We start from the raw sequence: 21,604 nt of genomic DNA on the forward strand, positions 1-21,604 counted from the left end.
TTAGAAAATTTCTTGTTGCCCAAGCCTCCCTTTTCAGATCTCCTTCCATATTATTTTTTTGGTAATATTTTAACTCCTTTATTACCATTTTTTATTTATTACGGAGTATAATTTTGGCCAAAAAAATTATTATTAATACATTCTTAATTTAGTGTGCTAGAAAATGCCTGTGTTTTCCTATTTTTTATGAAGGAGTTTTCATGATTTCATCACCGTTCACCAGCTGCCAAACACAAAGTTGTTTACTTACAAACCCCAGTAATATTCCTTTACTCTTAATTCTTATTATTATTTCTTTTTATAATTGTTCTAACAAGTTTTTCATTTTCTGCATTTAATCATTTCAAATTCTCAATTGTTTCATTACATGTATTATGATTTCAAATTTCTTCGTATGTTCAAAAGATTATAAACTAGGTTGTGATTAGGTATGTCCAAGTTTACTAGGTTGTCGTAACAACTAACAAGTGTAACACAATTTTAGAAACAATTCAATTTTGTTCAATTTAAAAGCGAAAAAGTTGTGACGTGTTGATTAAATTATAAGCTGGGGTGTAGCTATCCTATGTAGCATTGTGAGTCACATTAGTGATTTATAAAGTAAGACAATCTCATTTGAACGAAAGGTGTATCAAGGGATTCAAGCCCTAACATTTTAAGTCTATGTAGCTCGAGAACATGTTAGGTTCAAGTGTAAGATTGCGTTCATCTGACCCTCTTTGTTGCACCGTATTGATGAAATGTTGTAATATGGTATATTATATATAATCTATGTGCATTTTGTTAGCATATAGTGCTTGTAACATTGGTGCATGATGTGCTTAAAATAGTAGTAGCTCTGTCCATATTAGTCTTTCAATATTACAAAACTTTAGGCATTTTTCAATGTAGATCCAGTGTGACTTCTTTGATTTATTGATCATTTCTAAAATTTTAGTGATTAAGTTATACTTGTATTAGATTAGATGTTATTGTTATGTCAATTTATTCTATGTTCTGTTATTGATATGTTAATTTTTATGTAATGCATCACTTTTAGCATTAGTCAAGGTAATATAGATGATGGTCCTTTTACATCTTTCGAGATTGCTATACTGGAATCTTGATCTTAGTTCATATTTCTTCATCTTTGCTCCATATTTTCTTGAAAGACTAAATAAGATCATGTTGAATCTTCACATACATTCAGTTCTTCGGTTGAGCTCTATTTTGAATAAGTTTCAATTCGAAATATGAGAAGAACATTTAAGCTCTATTAACAATGTATCATTCTAAAAAAGCTAATGTCGTCTAGAGCTGAAGAGTATAATCAATGCTAAAGTTTTCGCGTTATTGCACAAGTATGCCATGATTGATATTACCTGATATGTGTTCTCTGCAGGGAAATTTCAAGCATATAGAAGCACATAAAGTTGGTTTATAGGAACTTCTGCAGCATCAGATCTTGTAATAAAAGCAGAAGTTTTCGAAATGGCATTTGCAAGAATTGCAAGGACTGGCTTGAGAAGATCAGGAGGTGCCAAAGGCAATTATACAACCGAAAGAGATGCAATATCTGAGGGTATTTCCTTCTCCAAGTACCAACCTTCACTAGAAAATGCAATGCTCAAGTACAATAATCCATACACCTTTGGTAAGATGGATATTCCCAGTTTCCAAAGTAGGGGTTATCAGGCCACTCTCTCTTCTCAACTACCTTCTACAGAGAAGATTGCGCGTCAGCAGTCAGTTTCAGAGTCGGAGAGTATGAAATACCCGGGGCTAGAAGCAACTAAGCCAGGGGATAAGCCAAGGGTTGTGGTCCTTGGAACTGGTTGGGCAGCATGCCGTTTCATGAAGGGACTTGACACCAAAATGTATGATATTGTTTGCATATCACCAAGGAACCACATGGTTTTTACTCCTTTGCTTGCCTCAACTTGTGTTGGGACATTGGAATTTCGATCAGTAGCTGAGCCTGTGGGTCAGATTCAGTCTGCTCTTGCTACGGATCCGAATTGCTATTTCTATTTGGCCTCCTGCACTAGCATTGACACCTCTAAACATGAAGTAAGTTAACCAATTAATCTTAGGAGGGGTTGATTAGGATTAAACCATCTGTTTAAGCATTTTTATTTTTTTTTTTCATTTTTGCTCATTTCAAGGGACTTTTATATGACTTAAGTACAATCTTTCTTGTAAACCAGGTTTACTGTGAAACTGTGGAGAACTTGGGGCAAGCAAATGAACGACATCGATTTAGGGTGGCATATGACAAGCTTGTAATTGCTGTGGGATCTGATCCCCTGACATTCAACATTAAAGGGGTGCAGGAACATGCTATTTTTCTGCGAGAAGTTAATCATGCACAAGAGATAAGAATGAAACTTCTTTCAAATCTTATGCTTTCTCAGAGTCCAGGTTATTACTCAAGATCTTTTGTTCAAGGCTAAAAAGCCATCATTCTTATTTAGATTGAATTTCTGGATGTCAGTTTAATACTTTGGCCTTGTTCTTTTCACCTTGAAAAGATAATTTTCAGGTGAATAAGTTCATATAAGGGCCAATAAGTTCATATAAGGACAGCCAAGTTCAATTTACGATTAAAAAGTAAGGTTTACATAAGCTCAGCTAAGGAGTTTTCAGGTGAAAGAACGAACAAGCCTTAATGTATGAGGAAAATCATTTTCCTTGCACGATGTAAGGCTTGGTATTATAGTATTGTCTTTCAGCTTATGACATAAACAAGTTTGTTTAAATTTTTATCTTTTTGGTCTTTCTAGGCATTTCTGATGAGGAAAGGAAGCGCTTGTTACATTGTGTTATTGTTGGAGGTGGTCCAACTGGTGTAGAATTCAGTGGTGAACTGAGTGATTTTATAAAAGGAGATGTTAGCCAGCGGTATGCTCATGTTAAAGACCGCGTCAAGGTCACTGTTATTGAGGTATGTATGTATATCATGTACTCAACTTATTGCTTTTCTAGACATTAGTTTTTCTGCTTGTAATCTCAGTATCACTCTAATTACCTGCTTGAAACAGGCCAATGAAATTTTGTCATCGTTTGATGTGGGATTGAGGGAATATGCTGCAAGTCACTTGACAAAGGTTATTCATATATTTCTATCATCAAATTCTTTGCAATGTCTACGAGTTCATTACATCTGACATAAAATTTTTGCATCAGTCGGGTGTGTGTCTAATGCGTGGGATTGTGAAAGAGGTTGAGAGGGAAAAGATAGTACTTGTGGATGGAACAGAGGTACCCTTTGGCATTTTGGTCTGGTCAACAGGCGTCGGTCCTTCTGAGTTTATTAAATCTCTTAATCTCCCAAAGTGCCCTGGTGGAAGGTGCCTTACCTGCCTCAAAATTTTGGTTTCATTTCTGGTGTTTCTGATGACATTTGACAAATGCAATATTATGGTAATCATGACTGTTTCAGGGTTGGGATTGACCAATGGTTGCGAATTCCTTCAGTGGAAGATGTATTTGCTCTTGGTGATTGTGCTGGATTTCTGGAACAAACTGGAAGAAAGGTTCTCCCTGCTTTAGCTCAGGTAATAATGCATACCTTTCTGCAAATCTATGCTGCTAAAACTTGGATTTTCATGTCAAACATGGGTGTGTTTCCAAGTGTTACACTATTATAAAAAGAATCAATGTTTTGGTCCAAATTGAAGCATTTGAGGTGAAATGAAGGGTTCATGTAACTTATCTGCAAACTATTATTGTTGCAGTATTCTTACCCCATATCAAACTTTCTTGAATTTATCCTTAGACGATCACATATTTCATGCACAAACACGGTCTTTTGAAATGGTGATTGGTTTGTAATTATAATGTATAACTATATATCTGCTCATATAGGTGGCTGAAAGAGAAGGCAAATATTTGGTTGAGCTATTCAACAACATGGCCAAGCAAAATGCAGGAAAGGCTTATTCAGCAAAAGATGTTACTTTGGGAGAACCGTTTGTTTACAAGCATGCTGGTAGCATGGCTTCAGTAGGTAGCTACAAGGCTCTAGTTGATCTCCGCGAGTCAAAGGTACTCCTTACGATTTTGAATAACATATGTTTAGAGTGATTTATTCTCTTCTTAACAATTAACATCTATTGTTTGATGAATTTTTCATTGTATTTTCTATCATCAGGATGCTAAGGGCATCTCCATTGCTGGGTTCCTCAGCTTTCTGATTTGGCGCTCAGCATATCTAACGCGTGTACTTAGCTGGAGAAACAGATTCTATGTTGCTGTAAACTGGGCAACCACTCTAGTGTTTGGCAGGGATATTTCAAAGATAGGAAACTGAAGATATTAGCTTCAAACATTGCTGTTGTTGTTGTCCCTATTGCATTGAGGTCCTTTTACTTATAGCTTGTGGTAAAACTTTGGATGTTATATGATTTGTTGTAATCAATTTTGCAAAACTGAATTCTTCTATATTGATATTATGATGGAATTACAGCATTACACAAACAAATGTCTTTTGAACTAATAAAGTGTGAAATACAAATACTATTTGGTAATTAGTACTCCGATTTATGTAGTTTCTCAATTTTATTTTGTTTACTCCGATTGCTTTACTTTTTTTTCACATAAAGTATCATATGTGGTTGGTCACGCGGTGTGGGTCAGGGTTTCTTAATCAGTCAGGGGTTACTCAATCAATGTTTTAGTATGTGTCAACTTACCGCACATTGTGGTTGGTCATACCAAAAAAGTGTGTTGTTCTTTTTGTGTTTTCATTTCAAGTAGTCCTTATCAAAGAGGGGGTTGGACCGAGGCTGAGGCCAAAATAATCATCCATTTCTTAGAGTGGGCCAAGCTTCGGTATAGAAATCGCATGCCCAAACCAGCCCAAAATGGCCAAACCATGCGGGCTTTCCAAGCCGGGCCAAAAAAATCAACTAAAAATTATACATAAAAACACTGTCTAAATCTATCCCAAAAAAAAAAACCCACCCAAATTTGGGCTAGCCGGGCCATCAGGCTAATATTGATCAGCTCTAATTTCAAGCTTTTTTTCTTTGTTCCAAAGGTTGTTAACGTGGTATATACATCCGATGTAAAGTGCATCAAAGATATAATGATTTCTTATTTTGATCATTAAGGGATGATTATTATTTATTTAATTATCCAATGAGCGAAAAGTAGCCTTGGTTGTTTAAGGAGATTTAAACAGATAAGATCAGCAATAATATAAATTTAGATAGTTCTGATGATTAATAAAGGTTATCTAAGCTCAATTTAAAATAAGTTATTAGTTTTGATAAGTTTAATAAGATAGGATAAGTTTTGGTGAGGGTTGTGTTTTATTCACATGATTTTCAATAATCTAGATCTTTTTTTTTTTTTTTTTTTTGAATAGCTATCTAGATTTACTTGAACTTTGCGTAACCGAACTTATCTCAACTAAATAGAACTAATTAAGTTTTAAATTTATTAAAACTGAACCAGTGAAAATAAGGTGAACAAAACATGTGTTAATATAAATCATTCAAATAAGCAAACACATGTTAATAAATTAAAATGCACTAAATGTGTATATTATAAACATGAACACTTTTTTTAACTTATTAAACCTACTTAGGACTTAACCACCCTCTAAATTAGCCATAACATTAGGTATCGTACAATTGGTGTGCATGCACTTTAGTTTAAATTCATCCTTCTTTATTTACTTACTCTGTACAAGTTACACCACACCAATTAATTGAAATAGTTTTACCACTTGTAAGACTATAAGAAATAAGGACAAGATGTTACCACTTTTACCCTGTACCTTTTATAGCTTAGTTTGTGTATTTAATTTTCAATTCACTCCATCAAATAAATGTCAAAGTGTCCTTAGTGGCCTAGTGGGAATTGAACCATCAACGTACCCTCATAATTAAAAGGTGCAACCTCAGTCACTTTAACTACTTAGAAATTTGTAATGTGAATTAAATTTAAGGCCCTGTTTGGTAGTTAGCTTATTGGAGGTATATTAGCTTATTTGACTAACTTTAGCTGATTGACTAGTCAAACAAGCTAATACAAGTGTTTGGTAGTAAGCTTATTGAAAGATCTTATTCCACTAAATAAGCTCTTTTTGAAAAAGCTCATTTTAGGAGCTTTTTCAATTAGCTTATTCATTAATTATTGTGAAATGACACTTATAACCTCATTTAATTTAAAATTCTATCTAAACTACCTACCCCACAATTAGCTTATTGGTCATTTCACATACTCAATCACCTTTAAGCTATCAGTTATTTACCAAACACTTTTATATAATCACTTAATACAATAAGTTAGTCAAATCAGTTAATAAAATCAGCTAGTCAAAATCAGCTTCAGCTTTCTCCCAGGGCCTTAACTTTTTCAATTACCAACCACTTTTTTTTTTTTTAGTAACACTTTTAAAAACTTCTTAGGAAATCCAATTATATGTAGTAAAATTAATCTAACTATTGCATTAATGAGTATGAATAAATCAAATCAACATGGTTTCACACAATCTGAAAAGAAGGCTGGCTGAACTGCTGATAAGACAACACGAACTTGGAACTTGACAATTACTCCGTATTATTTTTATTGAGCTTAAAAACCATTAATGGGCCTGACAATTAAATTTACACTAGTGAGAATATAAGTTCTACTCCCTCTTTGCCTTTTATTTTGCTTTTACAGTGAGAAGGTCAAAGATGGAGTCTTTTCATCTTCAAACTCCATTAATGTCTTCGAATAATAATTATAATGGTTATGAAAATTCAAGTTTGGGAGAAAATATGGTAAAAACAGAGAAGTGGGTGAAACATTATTCATCAAATCATGAAATATTATTAGTGGGTGAAGGTGATTTTTCTTTTGCATTGTCTTTGGCTATGGCTTTTGGTTCTGGCTCTAACATTGTAGCAACTTCTCTCGATTCTTATGGTCAGCTTCTCTTTTCTCTCTCTTTTTCTCAACTTTAATTTTTGTTAAATTCTTTAAATTTCTGTACAAAATACATTAGTTGAAATTTACTCAAATTGTCAAGTATTATTCTTATTTTAAATATTATTTGGGCTATGTATTATGAATTTATGATAGAGTTGATTTTGCTTATTGATTTTTTTGTATATATAGAAGTAGGTTTTTGTTAAAGTTTTGATCTTTCTACAACATGCATGTGGATGATTTTTTATTTTTACTCTCCCGGTCCCCGAAAAAACGAACCTTTTTGGATGATTTTGCGGGGATTAAGAAAGTTAAATAAAAAGAAGGAAAAGTATATTAGTTCATTGGTTGATTTTCGCGGGTATTAAAAAGTTAAATAAAAAGAAGGAAAAGTATTAAAAATACATGAAAAACAAAATTTTATATGTGAGCTAATTTTGTACAAGTACTGTTGTAAATTGGTGGGTATTTTAATGCAAATGGGTCGATCATTTTGGAACTAAGATTAAGCCAAAAGGGTCGAACTTTTGGGGATAGAGGGAGTAATATTTTGTGAGGAGGAATTAGTGAAGTGAAGTAGTATAAGGCATTGCCTACCATATAAACTAGAATTGAGTAAATTGTGCTTCAAATCCGACCTATATTTCATTAAATCTTACCAAGTGTAAATGTGTAATAGTAAGACTAAAATAAAATACTTGACCCTATAGTTGCTTTGGTGAATAGAAGGGGACCCATATGAGGGTTAGATGATGGGATTCCTAAACAACACGAATATGAGGTGAAAAGCGATGTCACTACCCCTCCACCTTGTCTCATGTATCCATTGGTTGTTTATTGCAATTAGGTTGTTTTTGAGTGAGTGTGCAACCATCAGTTTAAGCGCTTTTGGTTGAGGCCCAGGAATATGTTTTGAATTTTTTATACTCTTATCATGTGCGATAATTAAATGTGAGTGTGCAATTAGGTTGGTTGTTTAGGAGAACTTGTTGTATAGAAAGGATGTTACATGTTTGAATGGATTAAGAATAGATTTACCAAATCTAGGAATTGAGTTAATAGAGATTTACCTTCAATTACTTTGAAGTTTGAATCATTGATACTTTGCACATTGGATCTTCTTGGACTGCTTCTTAGAGTAAAAGTTTAAAGAACTTCATATGGATTACTTTGAATGACCGCACTTTATAATAGTAGGACAATTTGCTAGGAGTAAAAGTATTATTAATCACAAGTATAAAAATAATCTAAGAACTTGGCATTTTTATTGTGGTTTTTGTTGATGATATTATTTTGCCACCAACTAGCCATTATACTTGGATGTCATCTATGCACATATGCTGAAATGAATCAATGGTGCTGCAGTCTAACATTTGCTAGTATTCAATCTACTTCGTAAGTTGCCAATGAGTGACTAATTTATTGATTAATTTCATTGCATATCGAGTATATTACAGTATTGCACCCCTTAGTATTCATTGTTTCACCATAATAGTAGTATGAAGGTTTTTATTAATCAATGATGTATTCCATAATGCATAACTCAAAATATTCTTCTAGAATCTTAGACTTTAGGAGTATGATCATAAACAACTATGGCTAACGATTAGAATAAAAGAGCAATTTTATTTACGAAATGGTTTTGCAACATTATTGTACTAAATGTACTAAGGGAAGTCTAGTCTTATATTGTTGATATTGGAAACAGATTCTTTGATCAACACATATAAGAAAGCAGCGTTAAATTTGATGCATTTAAGATTTCTGGGAGCTACTGTTTTACATGAAGTAGATGCTAGGCAGATGCAAGATCACCCCTCACTCTGCTGGAGAAAGTTTGATTACATCGTCTATAATTTCCCTCATGCTGGCTTCTATGGATCAGAAGACAATCCTGATATGATCAAGTATGAATACATGTTTTCTCTAGAATCTCTACTCTATTCTAAACTTATTGATGCATTCATTTTTATGTCACATTTTGTTCGAATTTTAATTGTTACTTTATTTGATTAGATGATAAAAATTATGCTTTTGTAAAATTTGTTTGGTTGACTCGATGAAGTAACCATCAGCTGCTTCCATGTATGATAAGGGAATTGTTCAAGCTTAACTGTGGAATGCAACACCGTTAACAGTGGGAGCTTTGTCCTGTATGTTTAGGCCATGACCTGGCCTGACTCTTAAAATATGCTTCAAAGAAAAATTTCTTTTTTGGGAATATTTTCCAATTTAAGGGGTTATGCATTTTATTATCACTTCTAATACTATATGATTTGAGCTTATGTTATTCAAGTATGCCCTGAAGATTGCAGCTTGTCATAATATTGTTGGAAATTTCTGAGCTAACGCTTGTATTGGTACACATTACATATTTTTCCTCTTCCATGTTTCCTGAATAGTCATATGTCAAATGAAATTATTTTTTACAATCTTGGTTAACGGCACCTTGTTATTCGCAGTAAGCATCAGGGTCTAGTCTACGACTTCTTCAGCAATGCTAGGTGGTTGCTCCGACACAATGGCCAGATTCATGTTACTCATAAAATCAAGCCTCCTTACTCTTTTTGGAATCTCGAAGAACTTGCACACCAAAACTCTCTACGCCTAATGGAGTGCGTCCCTTTTGATATCAAGGACTACCCGATGTATGAGAACAAGAGAGGTCATAGTTCAACAATCGATGAACCTTTCAACTGGAAAGACAGTTATACATTCATCTTCACTGTCGCGCCACCTTCCCCTGACATATCTTCAAGTCATTTTAACCTGCAGGGTTGCAGGGACGCTCTGCCTAGAGTAAAATTCGTTGTCAAAGCAGAAGTTAGACACTTTCTGATGGCAGCAGGATATGCAGGTGTCTTAGTAGACGAATATCATTCAGTTCGAGCTATGTTTTGGGGACCATTGCCTTACATGTGTGTCAATTTTGCTGAATTGCTTGCTATCAAATGTGCATTACTGATGTACGAGAGATCACACTTGTGCCACAGAAATGTGGCACTTGATGTTGAAAGCAATTCAAATGTTGCAATTTCATGGATCAGGTCAAACTTTGGAAACACCCTAGAGTTGTCCACAGAGCTTCAGGAAATAAATATGGCCTTGGGTCGTATTCCTAATCCTGTTGAATTATTCTGTTGTTACGGAAAATATGAAGGCGCACACTACCATTTGGTCCGTCGGTTGGCAGTGAAAGCATTAGATACACTGAATATGTGTGAAAGATGGATCCCTGACAATGCTGGTTACTGATCGGGTTTGTGCTTTGCAGCTGATCTGAAGTCCTTATCAAATACAGAAACAGAGATCCAACCTATGTAAGTGGTTTTCATTTAGTTTACAAAAACACGGGAAGTTGCTCTTCTTTGAAACTTTTGCATGAATTGTCTAATAGTCCTAGGCAAACTAACGTCCACAAAGTCTAGCTTAGGCGCTTAGCTTATTTTATATGGATTATCTAATATTCCCAGGCAAACTTACGTCCACTAAATCAAGCTTAGATTTTATACCGAGCACCTAATAAATCAATCCCAAGTCATTGATAATGCATGATGCTCTCATTTATTTTTTATATTTAGTATGGAATAGTATGTAATTCAAAGAGCGAAATTCAAAATTTATTACACAAGTACTCAACAACACACCATTAGCAATATCTCATAAAATCTTAAACAAAACGAGTGTAATATGAACATTATAAGACATGTGGGTGTAAACTTATGAGTTATGATCCACAAATGTAAGCTCAATATACAAGTAACTGATTTTCTATCAAAATTATGATGATTTTTTAGAGAAAAAAATCGAAATGAAAGTTTTACTTAGCAACAAAGGAAACTACTTGGCTTTGGATGCGTTGTGAAGTTTGTTATAAAAGGGCCTACAACGTCAGAAGCCGAAACTATTCCCTCCAAGAAAAACCTTCAATACTGATAAGACTACTCGAACTTAGACTGTTTACGAGCTGTTATTTTGTCAACGAGCCGAAAACTACACTAAGAACTTGTTTTCTTCGCATTAAATAAGGAGATCCGGTATGATTTTAACAAGATTTAATCTAATCCGGTATGATCTGAATTTTATTATCAAGTATGGTCTAGTCTGATAATTTGACTAAAATTAGACCATATTTTAATATTAATCTATAAAGAAAATCATTATTAAAATAGATCTTGTTAAATTCGTGTAATTATAAACTTTTCAAATATATAATTTTTGAGCTATACCCAGTTAATTCCCCAGATAAACAATATTTATTTATCTAGGGGTATAATTGTCTTTTCAAGTATCAGTGGAGGGATATATGCGTCTTTTTATGTACTAGTTGAGGGGTACATGTGTAATTTCCTCACCAAACAGTTAAAGCAAGTTGCAAACAGTAATTGGACAGCTCACCAAAAGTGCTAAATAAATGACCATGCGTTTTCAATATATTTACAAAAATGCCATCAAATTAACAAAAATTCGTTTATTTGGCAGATTAACTTGTATTTTCCCGTAATTTTTGTTATTTTTTAATACACAATTAACGATATTTAGCAATAGGTAAATATATAAAAGTTCTAACATGATTTAATTTTATTAAGGAACTAGTTTAGATCTCGTGTCATGCACGGTAATTTTAATATTTAATATAAAAAATAATATCAAATTGCGAAATAGGATGAAAGTTATGTAATTACGATTTTTTTTTAAATCATTAAAGAAAACGGAGGAAGAAATGCATGCACGACTAATAAAAATAACTATGGATTACATTACAAAGTTATAGATAAGATTACATTTTTTTTTGAATAGCTAGATAAGATTACATTATTATCGTATTATATGACTTTGTTTCCGTCATAAAATAAATAAATAAATCTTTGTTGAATGTGTAAAAATATATAAACTTGCTAAATAGAAAAGAAATATTATTGTAAAGTAAGTATTAAATTAAATACTTCTCTAAGAAAAAAAATAAAATAAAATAAACATCTTTTGGAGGAATTTTTTTTAACCATACACGTATATAAAAAATATGATATTTCCTTCGTTTCATAATAATCCAATACTTTAGCTTACCATGCACAAAGTTTAAGAAAATTATAGAGTTAAGACCAAGAGAATTTTTTTCGTCATAAGTAGTATAACATATTAAAGTATAGTTAATAGAAGAGAGAAATAAAAAAATACGAGTAAAAAACGATCTTTTACAAATAATATGAAACGGAGGTAGTAATATGTATCTACCCGTCTACTCCATATGACTATAATATGTGACCAATTGGTGATCCACATTTTTCCCACTATCCTACATTCCTACCTAAAACAGTTTGTGATAAGAACTATTTCGTACTTATTTTTTATTTCATTTCATTGTGCTCATTTCATCACATCAAATAATTTGAAGGCCATAAACTCCACTATTAAATGAATGGGCCGCAAAAATAATTCCATATTTTAGAATTCTACTTGAGATGTGAGTAAAAATATAAGTGTAATTTGAAAATTCTAAAACCCTCGTCGTTTTTTTTTTTAAAAAAAATTTCCAAGATCATAAATATGGAGTCTTTTCATCTTCAACCTTCATTGATGTATTTGAATAATACTCGATGTAACAATAATAATAACAATAATGTGTTCGAAGAATTATTAATGGAAGAAAAATTGGTAAATAAAGAAAAGTGGGTGAAACATTATTCATCAAATCATGCAATATTATTAGTGGGTGAAGGTGATTTCTCTTTTTCACTCTCTTTGGCTGTTGCATTTGGTTCTGCGACTAATATTTTTGCCACTTCTCTCGATTCTTATGGTGAGCCCCCCTCTTTTTCTCTCTTTTAAAGTTTGTTTAATTTTTGTTTAAATTTTGGAAATTTGATTTTTAAAAGTTGAAATTGTGTTGAGTTTAATTATTATTAAAATTGTTTTTGTGTAAAAGTTTTTATCTTTTTTAACTTTTGCCTTTTTTATTTTAAATTTGATAGGGTTGAAAGATTTAATTAATATGGAGTACATTGCTAAAGAGTAAATTTGAATTGAGAATATTGTGCTCCAAATCTGAACGAGAAATCCTCGTTCATTAGCCCTATGAACGAAATTCGTTCATAAGAGGTTATGAGCGTCATTTTGCCCCCTTTACTAAGGGTAAAGTCGGCACAGTGAAATATGGGTGTTAACTTCAGACTAATGGCGTTAACTTACGAATTGAAATGCAAAAATGGCATTGAAGAACAACACTCCATTATCATCTTTCCCTTGTTCAATTCCTTCTCTTCTCCTCTCTTTCACTCTCCTCTGTACCCTTTTTGTTCATCTTTAATCGAACCCCAATTGGTCCAAAATTGATTGAATTCATCTTAAACCCTTATTTCTCGCTCGCTTTTCCTGGAAGCAACCACCACCTTCATCTGCAATCAATCTCGACCTCCATTGTTGATTCCCAAGATCTTTTGCTGCAATTCTCACTCTTCTTTCTGTAGAATTGTTCCTTTGACAGAATTTGAAGCGTCGCAAATTAGGAATTTCATTGCTAATAGGGTAGATTGGAGGATTCGAATTTGGTCAAATTTTGGTACAATTACCTAGCAAAGCTCAACACTTTTCAGATCCGACGAAGCTCAGCTCAATGGATTGACGGCTCCTAAGATAAAATACCTACCCTTTGGGGTTAACATTGCCCTATATTTCTCACTTTTTCCTCAGGGTTTTCGTAAAATTTGGCGGCGGAGCCGCCGGAAACGACCGCTGAAATGGTGGGTCGGGGTTCCTGTATGTCTTGGTGTTGGGTTGTTGTCTGAGATGTTGGTAAAAATTTTGCCATTGTTATGTTGACAAGGAAGGATGAGGAAGAAGGGAAAACAGACGTTAACAGTTAACAGTTATGTGTCATGTCAGCTACAAAACATGAAAATATTAAAATATTGAAAGATGCTTGAATATTAACGAAAATGGCTGGGGGAAGCTCAATCTGAACTATTAAGTATTAACTAATTTGTGTAACAAATCTTGCTTTAATTTAAAATTCTATCAATATACATAGAAAAATGTATGTGCCCCGAAGCTATAGTGCGGAGAAGTGAATCCTAATGTTGTTTTCTATGAGAAAAACGTGGAGTAGAGTCAATAGATTATAACACTATAGAGACTAGAGAGGATGTTGATTTGGGTGGGTCATGTTGTTGTGGAGTGGATCGTATTTACCTAATGTTTTTTCCGTTTGGTTAATATTTAATGCTTGTTCGGTTGACATTTGAGTTAATTTTGAAGTTTACATGGATTTTGATTAATCAAAAGGTGGGTTATGTAATCTATTTTATATATTGTTGGAAATGTGAATTATGGTTAATTTCTACTTCTCCACTATTTATTTGTGAGTTTGGATCTAGATCTAGTTTCGCTTATTATATGCAGATCAAGATTTGAATCCAAATCCGTTGATTTGAAATTTATACCTAATCAATCAATTTTCATGAATTTTCAGTTCCTCATTCAATTGTTAATCAAACCAGAACTTAAAAGTGTGGGCAACTTGCAATTGGAGCATTTGGTTAACAACAAAAATTGAAAATGAGGAAAAGAAATTCTTGGGTATATTAGGCTTCTTCAAAAAAAAAAAAAAAAAAAAAAAAAAAAAAAAAAAAGGCTTCTTACAACATATGGTGAGTAAATCACTAAAGCCTCTTTGATCAGTTAAAAAAAATTATAGAAATTTTTATTCCCTTTGATTTATACCTAAATGATTATAAATTCCTATGAATTGCTTGTGGGAATTAATTTCCAATGAAATGTAATTTATAACTTTCAATAACAATTTAATTTCCCATGTAAACCAAACAATCACTTAGTTGACTCGTTTTGACCTTTAAAATTGGGGGATCATCTTGTGTTACGTGTTAGTAGTAATCCTAGGCTTTTGGTGTAAACTGGAAACAGGTTCTTTGATACCAACTGAAAGTCTAACTGGCTAATACAAGAGGGGGGGTGAATTGTATTTGAGGTGAAATCTAAAAACTTTTTGCGGAATTTAACTAAATGAAATAATGACGAGAGAAGATATAGGCTTTTCTAAATTTCCACTATGTAATCAAACTCTTTACAAGTGAAGATTCAAACCCGTTAACAAGTTCCATAAACTAGGAACTTGTTCCCAACTCTCACAGAAGACTTCAGCAGCGAAGCTTCCTTGACCTCACCTTACACAAACTCACAATCCCAACCCCAAAGTACTTGAATACAATCTGTAATTACAAATACCTATTACACTCAAGAATATATGAAGGAAAATAACTCTCTTTATGTTAGTAAGTTGCTACTGGAATTTTTATGCTCAAGAGTTATGTTTTACTGAGATAGTTTGCATGAGTATTTATAGAGAAAGCTTAGTCATTAACCTCCACTATAATCACGTCCACATGCCAACACCCCACTAACAACTTGTGGAGTTATCTTGACAGATGGTGATCATGAAGGAGGTTTCCTAGCCTTATCTCACTAATCCACTATCTCAACAACTTGATAAACATTAGCTTTGATAAAACCGTATAATCAGAGATTTTCACAACAAAGAAAACTGCTTGTTAACTTTATCAAAAGTTTGTTTAAAAAGATTTTATTTTAAAAAGGATTTTATTTGAAATGATAAATTAATTATTTATATTAAAACAACTAGATAATTATCTTTATTCGAAATTAGATGACTAGATAAAACTTTTATAAATTATCTTTTTCCTTAAGAAATTATCTTTTAAAATTAACTTTTATTCCAGTAGTCTTTTTAATAACATAAGTCATTGAGTTCCTTTCCGACTTTATATTATTGAGTGCTCACAATTAAAACTAGAACGTGAGATTTGCATGAGGCTTTTTAGAGAATGCTACTCCGCATCCAAGTTCCTACTCCGGAACGAACTTTGCTTGAACCCTTTATTCACCAAAGACTCAAAACATTCATTAGTCGAGTTTGTCAATTTGTCCATCAAAACCAAAAGGCTCAACAAAAACTTATAAGAAAGCAACAATAAACTTGGTACAGTTGAGAGTATTAGGGGCAACCGTTTTACATGAAGTGGATGCTAGAAACATGAAAGATCACCCTTTGCTCAAATGTAGAAAGTTCGATTGCATCGTCTATAATTTCCCTCATGCTGGCTTCTATGGATCCGAAGACAATCCTGATATGATCAAGTATGTATGACCACCTTTTTTCTCTATCCTATCTTAATTGATGCATTCATTTTCATGACACATTGTTTTAGTTGTCATTTGATTGAATGTTAGAATTTATGCTCTCTTAAAATGGTAAATTTTTCATGTATTGTAAGCTCTTCAAAGTTTCTCAAACTTGTTTGGTTGACTCGACAAAGCAACTAACCACCATACACTTTTACAAATGGTAAGAGTTTGTTCGAGATTGATCAGAGAATGTAAGTATGTAACAATGTTGGCAGTGGGAGCCTTCCCCTGTCTGGGGCATGACATGGCCGGGCTTTGATTACTCGGGTTCTGGTTACCAAGTGGTTTACAGGAAAAGAAAGACTCCATGATTTAGAAGTTCTATCCTATATGCCCTAAAGTTTATACTTGTGAGTTGTGAATATATAATCTGATCACATATTAGTGCATGCCCTGCAGCATTTCAAATTATTGTTGGGAAACTTCTGATCTTATTGGTGTTACTTGTACTTGTTGTTTTCTCGATTTTTGAAATAACCTATGGAATGTTGGTTAACTGTGCCTTGTTGTTCACAGTATGCATCAGGGTCTTGTCCATGGCTTCTTCAGCAACGCTAGGTGTTTGCTCCGACACAGCGGCCAAATTCACATCACTCATAAAACCAAGCCTCCGTACTCATCTTGGAACCTTGAAGAACTTGCACGCGAAAACTCCCTATTACTTAAGGAGTGTGTTCCTTTTGATATTAAGGACTACTCGTTCTATGAGAACAAGAGAGGACATGGGTCTACGATTGATGAACCTTTCGACTGGAGAGACAGCTTTACATATAAATTTATAATCGAACCACTTTCCCCATACATATATTCCTATAATCATTCAAGTTATCTCAACCAACCTTCGAGTCATTTCTACCAACGTAGAGTAAAATTCATTGTCAGAGCGGAAGTTAGACACTATCCAAGGGCAGCAGGGTATGCAGGTGTGTTAGTGGATGAAAATCATTCAACTCAAGCTATGTTTACTAAACCACTGCCTCACATGGATTTGGATGTTGCGGAATTACTTGCTATCAAATCTGCATTACATATGTTTGAGAAATCACACTTGTGCTATAGAAATGTGGCTCTTGATATCCATAGCAGTTCAAGTCTTGCAGTTTCGTGGATCAGATCACACTTCAGAAACCCCAGAGAGCTGTATGCAGACCTGCAGGATTTTACGATGGCTTATAACCGTATTCAGAATTGCATTCAGAATCCTGTTGAATTCTGCTGCAGTAGCAGAGTGTATGGAGATGAACACGGCCACATTGTTCATAAGGTCCATCAGTTGGCAGTGGAAGCAATGGATATGCCAGAAACATATTGGCCCCGAGATAATATTGGAATCTGAATCGATCTTTCTTTTTTCTGGTTTACGGAGGTGAAATCTGTATGTTCTACACAGTTTACTTGTTAACTACATAAACTTATACATGAAGCTGAAGAGTGAAGATTAAAGCACAACTCTGTAGTTGCTCTTTTTTCGATCTACTCGATCTGAATCTGAGTTTGAAAGAATTTTAGTATTTCACATTCATAAATTCAAGTTTGATTTGGCATAACCAAATTTCTGGACATTCGTATATGGTATATGTTTATTACTGACTGGGTTTAATTTGCGTTTTGCAGCTGAAGTCCTTGTCTTGTACAACCAAAATGATTAGATACATGGAAGTGTTTGTCATTTGGTTTACAATAGGGGGTGTTAAATACCGCCATAAGTCCATAACATTAGAAGCTAAAACATACCAAACAAAACAAAGAAAATAGAAACCTAGCTATTGCCTAATCTTCTTAGGCAAACCAACGATCATGAAGTCTAGCTTAGGGTTTGTTTGGTTCACCTTATTTTTGCTTATTTGATCTGGTTTGACATGATCTGATCTGTATATTAAATTTGACTAAACTTTGACCTTAAATATTCGATAATCTATACGGAAAAAAATATATCATGTAGGGTCTTGTTAGATTCGTAATGATGTGTATTTTATTAATATGTGATTTTCATAATTTTTTCATTACGAAATTAAAGATATTTAGCGATACAAAACTTCACATAAAACTAGAGCTGTCAAAAGTTGACCTGACCCGAAATACCACGCCAACCCGATTATTAACCGACCCATCTAAACCTGAAAAAATGGTGACCCAAACCCGACCTGACCTGACCTGAAACCAACCCTAGACTCGAGTAGACCCAAGTACGTGAGACCCGAACCTGAACATGAACTGACCTAAAGATGACCCGACCCGAATGTAACTCGTAAATTATTAACCTAAACCGAACCCGACTTGAACCGAAATTGACCCAAAACCGTTTTAACACGTCAAAACCCAAATTTAACCCGACTTATTACTAACCTGACCTGAATTCAACCCGACCCGTTCCTTACCCGACCCGAATTTAACCCAACCTATTACAAACCCGACCCGAAATCAACCCGACTTGTTATTGACCTGACGCAAATTCAACCCGACTTGTTATTGACACGACCCGAATTTTACCAGACCTATTACTAATCCGACCCAAAAATTCAACCCGATCTGTTACTAACCCGACTCGAAATCAACATGACTTGTTATTGACCCGACCTAAATTCAATTCAAATTGTTCCTGACTTGATTTCAAATCATCTTAAATGCAATTTAAACCACCTTATTATTGTTGATCAAAGCATTTTGTCTAGGGAGACCAAGTCGATCCAAGCCACCAAAAGAAAGGAGCATCATCCTCAAATTTAAGAGTTAAATATAGTATATATTTGTCGTATGGTCAAAGGAGATAATTATCTTCCTAAATTATAAATTATAGTTCCCTAGTACATTGCCATATATATTATAGTCAAAAGAAATAATTAGCTTGATAAAAATGATAATTATCTATTTATAGTTAGTTGGACCTGAATATGAACTAACTTGGAAATGACCTGACCTGACCTGATTGTAACCTGTAAATTATTGAATTGAACATAACCCTACTTAAATCTGATAATGACCCGACTTGGAAATTACCCAACCTGATTATAACCCGCAAATTATTGACTTGAACCAAACCCGACTTGAACCCGAGAATAACCCGACCTGATTATAACCAGCAAATTATTGACTTGAACCGAACCCGACTCAAACCCCAGAATGATCCGACCTGATTCTAACATGTAAATTATTGACTTGAATCGAACCCTACTCGAATCCGAGAATTACCCTAACCCGTTTTAACCCGAATTAAACCCGACCTATTGTTCACCCGACCCGAATGTAACCCGGCCTGTTATTAACCCAATCCAAACCCGATAAGAACTATGACCCGACGTAACCCGACTCAAGCATGACCCAACCCAAACTGACCAGCATAGGTTATAGAATTAATCTGAATTGACCCGACCTACTCTTACCGACCCAAACAAGACCCGTTTACCCAAATTGACATCTCTACCTGAAACCTCCAAAATTTCTCAAAAAGCGTGGATATTAGCCTTTAATTTTGGAATTTTTTGACTTTATTTTACCCGAAAATAAAAATTGTCGAAATGTTTATTATGGTCCCTAATACCTCCGGGAGTCTAATTGGTTGGGTGGAAACATCCAATTTGCCTTTAAACGACCAATTTACCAGTTTACAATTTGCATCGATTTCATTAACTCAAACTTACCACGAACATTTATGACAACATATAATGATCATATATGGATTCAAATGATCATATATGGATCCTAACGACATTATATGACCCCGAGATGTATCCCCTAAAATCTCAATGCTCTTCGACACCGAGTCCCGAAATATTCGAAATTTCTCAAAAAATTGGATATTTGCCTTCAATTTTGAATTTTTTTTACTTTTCTTTGCCCGGAATTGAAAATTGTCAAAATGTTTACAATGGTCCCTAATATCCTCCGGGAGTCCAATTGGGTGGGTGGGACCATCTTATTTGTCTTTAAACGACCAATTTACCGGATTACAATGCAACTTGCACCGATTAAATTAGCTCAAGCCTACTGCGAACATTTATGACAAATATAATGATTATATATGTATCCAAACGACATTATATGACCCCGAGATCTATCCCCTTAAATCTACAAACTTTTCGACGCTAGGCCTCGAAACATCTCAAATTTCTTAAAAAGCGTTGATTTCAATTTTGGAATTTTTTGACTTTTTTTTCGCCCGAAAATTAAAATTTCCGAAATGATTACCATGGTCCCAAATACCCTCCGGGAGTCCAATTGGTTGGGTGCAACCAACCGACTAGCCTTTAAATGACCAATTTACCAGTTTAGAACTTGCACCGATTTCAATAACTCAAGCCTACCACGAACGTTTATGACAACATATAATGATCATATATGGTTCCAACCGGCATTATATGACTTCGAGATGTATCCCCTAAAATCTGAATCCTTTTTGACACCGGGCCCCGAAACCTCCAAAAATCCTCAAAAAGCGTAGATATTAAGCCTTCAATTTTGGAATTTTTTGACTTTTTTTCGTCCGGAAATAAAAATTGTCAAAATGTTTACCATGGTCCCTAATATCCTCTGGGAGTCAAATTGGGTGGGTGGAATCATCCAATTTGCCTTTAAACGGTCAATTTACCAATTTATAACTTGCACTGATTTCATAAATTCAAGCCTACCACGAACATGTATGACAACATATAATGATCATATATGGTTCCAAACGGAATTATATGACCCCAAGAGGTATAACCTAAAATCTCAAGCCTTTTCGACCCTTGGCTCCGAAATCTCAAAATTTTCTCAAAAAGCACGGATATTAACCTTCAATTTTCGAATTTTTTGACTTTTTTCATCCGAAAATAAAATTGCCGAAATTATTCTCATGGTCCCTAATACCCTCATGGAATCCAATTGGGTAGGTGTATCCTTCCAATTTGACTTTAAACGGCCAATTTATCGGTTTACAACTTGCACCAATTCTATTAAATCATGCCTACCACAAATATTTATGACAATATATAATGATCATAAATGGTTCCAAATGGCATTTTATAAGCCTGAGATGTATCTCCTAAAATTTCAAGACTTTTTCGACACCGAGCCTCTAAACTTCCAAAAATTTTCAAAATTGCCGAAATGTTTACCATGGTCCCTAATACCGTCCGGAAGTCCCATTGGGTGGGTGGAACCATCCAATTTGTCTTTAAACGACCAATTTACCGATTTACAGCTTGCACCAATTTCATTAACTCAAGCCTACCACGAACATTTATGACAACAAATAATGATCATATGTGGCTCCAAATAGCATTATATGACCCCGAAATGTATCCCCTAAAATTTCAAGACTTTTCGACACCGGGTCCCGAAGCCTGCAAAATTTCTCAAAAAAAACATGGATATTATTCTTCAATTTAAGAATTTTTGACTATTTTTCGCCAAAAATAAAAATTGCCGAAATATTTACCATGGTCCCTAATACCCTCCGGGAGTCCACTTGGATTGGTGGAACCATCCAATTTGTCTTTAAACG

The 21,604-nt window shown here is 34.1% G+C and overlaps 2 protein-coding genes across 2 annotated transcripts; both read left to right on the plus strand.

The window, feature by feature from the left end:
- Window positions 1–875: 875 nt before the first annotated feature.
- LOC110693758 (internal alternative NAD(P)H-ubiquinone oxidoreductase A1, mitochondrial-like) lies at window positions 876–4,480 on the plus strand. The gene is made up of 8 exons (XM_021870929.1): window positions 876–2,049; window positions 2,187–2,400; window positions 2,763–2,923; window positions 3,021–3,086; window positions 3,166–3,329; window positions 3,422–3,536; window positions 3,847–4,026; window positions 4,133–4,480. The coding sequence occupies exons 1-8, from the start codon at window positions 1,471–1,473 to the stop codon at window positions 4,289–4,291; spliced, it is 1,638 nt and encodes a 545-aa protein (XP_021726621.1). The 5' UTR covers window positions 876–1,470; the 3' UTR covers window positions 4,292–4,480.
- A 2,191-nt stretch (window positions 4,481–6,671) lies between these two features.
- Window positions 6,672–10,523, plus strand: LOC110693759 (heavy metal-associated isoprenylated plant protein 41-like). Its single transcript, XM_021870930.1, has 3 exons — window positions 6,672–6,900; window positions 8,612–8,810; window positions 9,366–10,523. The coding sequence occupies exons 1-3, from the start codon at window positions 6,699–6,701 to the stop codon at window positions 10,156–10,158; spliced, it is 1,194 nt and encodes a 397-aa protein (XP_021726622.1). The 5' UTR covers window positions 6,672–6,698; the 3' UTR covers window positions 10,159–10,523.
- The last annotated feature ends 11,081 nt before the right edge of the window (window positions 10,524–21,604 follow it).

Source organism: Chenopodium quinoa, unplaced genomic scaffold, assembly GCF_001683475.1.
Source record: "Chenopodium quinoa cultivar QQ74 unplaced genomic scaffold, ASM168347v1, whole genome shotgun sequence".
Lineage (NCBI taxonomy): Eukaryota > Viridiplantae > Streptophyta > Magnoliopsida > Caryophyllales > Amaranthaceae > Chenopodium > Chenopodium quinoa.